Below are 7,500 nucleotides of genomic sequence, written 5' to 3' on the forward strand. Positions count from 1 at the left end.
AAAATTGCGAACATCACAGAGGATCATAGCCGCTAGTCATGGACCTTGGTTGCCTTTATTTTCCTTTTACATGCGAAGAGAATATCCATTGCCAGAATCTTCCGACCACATTTGAAACCTTTTTTGTGACATATTTTGATTGCAATGATTATTTTGAAGACTTCATGTTGACTGTTCATTCGATTCCGAAGTTTCGACAAGTCGATTTTGTGGATGCTTGTCCCTCTTGCAAGGACTTTGCCGTCATCACATTTTTAAGTTTTATTCATTTCAGTATTTTTGCAGCTCAGCACACAAAACGTACATCTATTATCTCGAAATCCTGCAGCTTGAGGGCTTTTGACAATACACGTACATACAAAAATGTAAGCTTACATGTCCAGGGTCTGGGTGACCCGCTCTTGCAATGCCCGTTTGAAAGGTATAAAACTACTCAAGCCAGATAGTGTCGCTAATCACTGTCCAAAACGTTACTATTGCAGATTCACTTTAAATTGACTGAAATATTGGGCTGCTGGTCACAGAGAATTTACAAAACACATTCAACATATCACGTTGTTCAAAGGAAGACTAATGTAAATGTTATTCTTCCGGTGTACTACTGCAGTATTACTTTCCAAGTTGTTTAACAGTAACAAATTACAAAAAGAAAAACATTCCAAGGAAACAAGCCAGAATACCAAACTCTGAACTAGTAGAGAATTATTTGATCTCAACTGAAAAGATTGTTTTCATGCTCTGGTTAACATTTTGATCATTGGTGCACATCAGCGTGGCTTCTTCAAATTCATTACGAGAGACGGCCGGCTGCCAGGCAACAGAGTTACTCCTGAAAGCGCAACGTAAGCAAAGATGGTTCGAACATCAGACTATGTCAAGTTAAGAATTACATGTATGTTGTTCTTTTTTAAATTATTCGTTGGTACGTCTGGTCTCAAAATAGTACCGGCAAAGGCTCCGATACTGTAACATTACGAAGGACACAAAACAGAGTAAACAAAAAAACACTTTACTCTCCACTCGACAAGATTACAACTGAACTTAAAAGCTACAAGCAGAATACTTAGTAATAAGCTATGGGACTGCGGAAACAGGTCCCTGGAGACATGTGTTAATGCATTATTATAACACCCTTCCTTTTACAGACAAAGAAAAGAAAAATTCAGCTCTGTGATAATGCGTTAAAGGTCTTAGTGTTCTCAGTGTTCATGGCTTCATGTCAGGACAAAGTCATTTAAGTGCTTTGGCAGACGTCATTGACGCTCTGATCTTCTTAGCACCGGCTTGGGTGGCAAGGTTACTGCAGTTGAAGGAACGTCCGAGTTTCTCAGACACGAACCTCCTTGACTTGACAGGGGTGGACTAACTTCTCCAGAAGAACTTGTCTGTGACTAGTACGACGGCACAAAACAGGGAGCAGGCACGACTGGCACCTCAGCAGGTATCTCATCTGATAATGGCGGCTCATTTGTCAAAGATAGGTGAATACATTGTGTTGCGTCTTGACCTCGTACAATCTCTCGTCTAACCGACCTCCTACAATTCCTTTCTGCCACTCGCGCTTGCCCAACTGGAACGGTTTCAATCTCACAGTATCTCCTCTCCTTAATGCATCCAGATCAAAAGCACCTCTGTGGTTCAGTAATACTTAGTTTACTGTGGTGCAAGCAGGCTAGCTGTCATTGGTAGAAGACTCCTAGCCCTTCTGTTACAGAGGTGCTGTGCTGGGCTAACTTAATGGATACTGGCAGATGGGGTGTTACGATGGTCGAGTAAGGCCGGAAAAGCATCCGATCCACTTGACTTGCACTTTCTGAGAATCTTTTTAGCTTCCTTCACTACACTCTCTGCTTTACCATTTCCTTGACTGTGGTATGGACTGCTGGTCAGATGTTCAAAGTCCCAGTCTTTCGAGAACTTCAGGAAATCGAAATCGCATGACATAAATTGTGAACCGTTATCTGTAACCAGCTGCTCAGGAATACCATGGCACGCAAAGTGGGCCTTCAACTTTCTGATGACACACACCGACAAAGGAGATCTTAAGTGGTTCAGATTAAAGAAATGGCTGTCATGATCTGAGGTGACTAAATCGGTTTTTTCCCATCAAACTCAAACAGATCTGCAGCCACTCGTTGCTAGGGTCGATTCGGTGTCTCAGGGGACATCATTGTTTCCTTGACTTGACTTCGCTCATACTCCCAACATGCCTCACAGGTTGACACATAGTTCTTAATGTCAGCTGTCATCCCGGGCGAATAGAGATACTCACACGCTCTGTTTAGACAGCCATTCACCCCAAGATGTGAGTTGTGAATTCGTCGTAACAGTTCGCTCCTTGACGCTCGTGGAACCACAACACGTTCTCCCTTAAAGATGAGACCATCCTGGATTGACATCTCATCACGCATGTTGAAGTAAGGGGAAATGATACTGGGCACATTAATCTTATGCTCTGGCCAGCCTTCTGAATCACAGCTTTCAGCATGTGAAGAGACTCATCTGCTTCAGTGTCTTGCTGAATTTCCAGAAGCCTTCCTTCCGATACGAACTCATTCTCGTCTTGCTCACCGACAGGGAGAAATGCTCTCAATAGAGTATCCGCCAGAAACATCTTGCTTCCCTTCTCTTACCTTACTTCCAGGTCATACTTTTGAAGACAAATTATCATGCCTTGCAGACGCTTGAGGGCACGGTGCAAGGGCTTCTTGAGGATTGATTCTAGCGTCTTGTGGTTGCTAAAAACAATAGTCTTATTGCCAAGTGTGTAGTCATTAAACTTCTCCACTGCGAAAACAATCGCAATCATCTCTTTTTCCAACTGAGTGTAACAGATCTCAGTCTCCGTCAGTGCTCGGCTTGCATAAGCAATGGCATGACTGCTTTGCATTAGGGCTGCGCCCAGACCAGCTTGACTGCTGTCACATTGCACTTCTAATGACTCACCAGGCTTGTAGTAGGCTAGCACAGGAGCAGATGCAATAAGACCCTTCACTTCACCCCAAGCACGTTCTTGCCCGTCAGACCATCACCATTCAACATATTTATGGTCGCGAAGCAGTTTCATCATGTCAGACAGGTTTGGCAGGAAACAGCTTAGGTAATTTACCATACCATTCAAACGCAACACATCCTCAAGCTTTTCTGGTTGCTACATTTCTGTAATCGCCTTGACTTTCTGTGGATCTGGCTTCAGGCCCTTCTGATGTCAGAACATGTCCATGAAAAGGAACTCCCTTACACTTGTATTCCAATTTCACGTGGTTGAGCTTTATGCCCTTCTGCTGACACTTCTTCATGAAACCCTCCAGGCAACTATTGTGGTAAGCATCACCTCTTCCACAGATAAGTACGTCATCGGCAGTACACTTCACACCAGGCAGGCCTAATAACTCTTGGTTCAAATGCTTTTGAAATATCTGGCTCGAGACACACAAGCCAAGCGGTAAACAAAACCAGTGGTATCTCCCATGGGGAGTTTCAAAAGGTGTTAACAGACTAGAGTCGTCATCCAACTCCAATTGCCAGAAAGCGGATGCGAGATCAACCTTAGTAACCACACACGCCTCGGCTAAATCAAGCAACACATCATCAATGACGGGGGATCTGGTATCTTTCTCTCTTTAAAGCAGCGTTCAACAGTTTAGGATCAATGCAGACACGTAAATCACCAGACTTTTTGACAGCAACAACAAACTGGCCGACCAATTCAGTTGGCTGATCGACAGGAGCAATAAAGTTTAGATCCTCCAACCTTTTGAACTTCGCCTTGAATTTTTCCTTTACAGACACCGGTAATTTCCTGGCTGGGGGAATCACTGGTTGACAAGCCGGATCTACTTGCAGATGAACCTTTCCAGGCAGCTTGCCAAGGCCATTATCAAATACATCTGGGTATTTGTTAGCAAGATCGTTTTCCAAGTTCTCCACAGCGCTAACAAAGTTCTCCTCGTGCACGGTCAACAAACCCATTTTCTCGGTAGCGTTTAAACCAAGAAGTGGACTCGAACCTCGATTATCCGCACCTCGATTATCCGGACTTTTTCTGTGGTCCCAATTTTGTCATGAATATTTATTAGTCATGATCAAGATCCATAGCCATATTCTTTTTAAAACTACAGCGTTGAAAAGTGAAGTAAAGGCGAGTTTGTTTCGCTTTCAAAAAGCAAAATAAAGCAGCGCTCGCACACGTTGTAACTAATGAAGAACTTTCAAATGAGTTCTGATTGGCTTAGAGTTGCTTTGTTGCTAAGTGAAATTTCACGCTCTTTTGGCTCGTTCAGCAAACAAGCTACACTGTACACTACATCACAACTGTTTATTCACGATCATCATGTTCTTGAAGCATAAGCGATCCGTTCTTTCGATAAAAGATAAACAGGCTATCATTTTGCGATTAGAGAAAGAAGAAAAAGAAACCAATTTGTCAACTGAATATGGCGTTAGTAAACGGCATATATCTGATATCCGCAAGAACAAGAAAAAGATCATGACGTTTGCCGACTCGTGTAAACGTATTCACAACGGACAGTACAGATGTACACCACATTGTTTTCCAAACGATTTGTAAATGTTTTGTTTCACAATTAAATGTCGCTTTCTTAATTTAATCAGTTTTTATTCCTCATTAATAATCATATTCTCAATTATCCGGACCCTTGATTATCAGGACTATTTTGTCTAGTCCCAGCGAGTCCGGATAATCGAGGTTTGACTGTACTTAATAAGCTAGGAGACTGCAGAAACAGGTATCTGGAGACACGTACATGTATTATAACAGATGCATGTACATTGTATCAATTAAAATTGAAATTTGACAAGTTTCACAATAATATGTGGAAGGAATACTTGCCTATCACCAAAATGGCGATGATAAAACGAAGACAATCGCACAACTTTGAATTTCAACTCTTCAAATAAACTAAGGTAAGCCTTGGACGAAAACAGACACAATCGAACCTTTTTTGAAACCAAACAAATTTCTCACACACACATACATGTACATGTACAGTATTACAGCTTGGATAACAACGAGTGTTTCGTTGGTTGGATAACACAGTTGTCGCTTACACTGTAGTTAATAACAGTATCTTTGTACCTTTACAGTAAAGAAGGCTTTGGTGTTACATTATGTAAAGACAATAAAATTTGAGTCCTTACGGAAATTGCACACTTTCTCATATTGATATATTAATTACAATTTCTTGCTTTAAGAATCGATTCTTCACACCGCAAGATCTAAAACTGAGTCTTCCGCTTATTTCACAAGTGCAGCAGATCATTGTTCTTTCCCGCCACAAGCCTCGTCTTTTCTCTCAAGCAAATTTCCCGCGGCAAATTGCACCTTGCTTTTACCGAGGGAAAAAAAGTGCATACCTCGGTGGCACGCTACCACTACCTGCAGCAAAGACGAGGTATTGCCTCGTCCTGAGGGTCAATACTTTCAGGTGGTAATGTAACATGCGACGAGAGGTACAGCTGCTGCTGCTGAAATTTGAAGAGTGCTTCCATGAGTGAAGATAATTATAAACAAACAAAACGTCTCCTTTAGGAGCCGACAAGTGTGCAAAAATTCATAGCCAATACACATGTTACATTGTAGAAATAAACAGAAACCAAAAAAATAACAACCCCATGAAAAAACAGTCCCAATATCTTGACACAAGAATAGAGGGGGACTGGCCTTAATAGATACATGTAAAGTGGTACGTAACAATTAAATTACAATATGGCAGCCATAAATCCCCTGGTCATTTGCGATCCCAAAGGCAAGAAAAGTACATAAGACAGTTGTGTTAATGACTTAGCTTCTCTCTTGTTCACTTGTTGAGAGTGATAAATCAGTAAATAGTGAGGCCATTTTCAGCCAACAACCTACCGACAGGCTACAATTGTACCAACAACCCACTGACAATTGACCATGCAACTGTTGGTCGACACTTTTACCAAACACTTTCACAAACTGTTGGTTATTTGTTGGCTGACAAACGACCAACTGTCGGCTGACACACAACCAACTGTCGGCAGACACACTGTACATGTATACCAACTGTTGGCCGACAAGTGGCCAACTGTCAACCAACTAGAGCTAGACCAAGAGTTAGTCTTCTGTTGCCCGACAGTCGGCCAGCAATTTTTTTTTTTTTTTTTTTTTTTTTTTGGGGGGGGGGGGGGGGGGGGGCTCTTCTTCCAGATTACCAATACAACTGGCAACTTAATGTTAGAAACCAAAACACTGGAACCCGGTAAAAAGCCTGCCAGGTTTAAACCAATGTAATCAGGATTTGCAAAACAGGTTAAATTGTATGTCTGCTGCACAGGTAAAAACTGGCAGGCTTTGAGTTTTGAGTTAAAACTCATGGTGCTGCAAAGAAGTTAGAATAATGTGAAAAAATTAACACCAGGAAAATTACAGGCAGATTCCAAAAACATTAGACATTTCTATTAAAACTACCTTCAGTCGCAAACAGCCTCTCCTTGTTCCTCGCATCATTTTGTCCTTGGACTACAAAACCAGAAGATAACAAGAGTGTAAGCAATAAAATACAACCCTCAATTACATACATGTAGGTAGAAAGGCATACTGTGGTTAGCAATGCATTATAAAGCACAGTAGCTACATGTACATGTAAACAACGTTTGTTGTGATTGCACTTCTACCAGCAGTCCATTAATTAAAGTGGTCAAAACTTAAAGCAAATGTAACAGAGTTCAATTAAAAATAACAAATTTTCAAGCCTACAGTATAATTCGTGCATTGTCCATGCAATCTGTCATAATATATTATTGATTTGTTGTTTAAATACAAAGGACTGAAACAAGGGCAAGAGGCAAGGCCTGTATCTATTTAAAGTTGGTGTGTTTTGTGACACGTTGTGTCACGTACTGTGAAGACTGTTTAATTCCTGTATTTAACTACCCAAACTAAGGTTCTTGTCACGGCTTGTGTTCGTTTTTTGCAACATAATTTTAAAAGAGCATTTTCATCAAACCCCGTGGAAAGTTTTGTACTGTGTACCTGTGGACCTTGCTTATTTGTGCGAGCACGGCTTTGTTTCTGGGAAGTGCAATAGAAGCGCTAAATTTGAGCAAAGGGACCCCCGCTGTTTCATATAATTCTGTAGTTTAGCTTTCAGTAAGCGTGATCAGTGGAGTTTTTACATGTAGCTCAGCAGGCTGACCGACCATCCTTGGTTTATCATCAGCAAATCACTGACAAACAGTGAACAGAAGACGCTGCTTGTGTAACATCAGTTACACAAGGCGAGTGCATTAATTTCACACCATTTGTTGACAAATCAAGTAAGCATGCAGAACGAATTTCATGATCTTTGATTAAACTACATCTTGTTTATAATAAACAGTGGTACACTACTCTGCTTTGGGTTAACTAATGGCCAAACCTTGTTTAAAGGAAAAGAACAGAGCTACCATGTCAAGGACAAAGGAATTACTTTGTGAAACTTGCCTGTTAAAACACAAAGGTCTCTCGTGCAAACA

At 41.3% G+C, this 7,500-nt stretch overlaps 1 protein-coding gene across 1 annotated transcript in view; it reads right to left on the reverse strand.

The window, feature by feature from the left end:
- Positions 1-7,500, reverse strand: part of LOC137974280 (oxysterol-binding protein-related protein 9-like) — a 146,953-nt gene that overhangs the window by 127,001 nt on the left and 12,452 nt on the right. Inside the window, exon 2 of the mRNA XM_068821151.1 lies at positions 6,455-6,505. Coding sequence (XP_068677252.1) covers positions 6,455-6,505 — 51 coding nt within the window. The remainder of the gene's footprint in view (positions 1-6,454; positions 6,506-7,500) is intronic.

This window comes from Montipora foliosa, chromosome 10 (assembly GCF_036669935.1).
Source record: "Montipora foliosa isolate CH-2021 chromosome 10, ASM3666993v2, whole genome shotgun sequence".
Lineage (NCBI taxonomy): Eukaryota > Metazoa > Cnidaria > Anthozoa > Scleractinia > Acroporidae > Montipora > Montipora foliosa.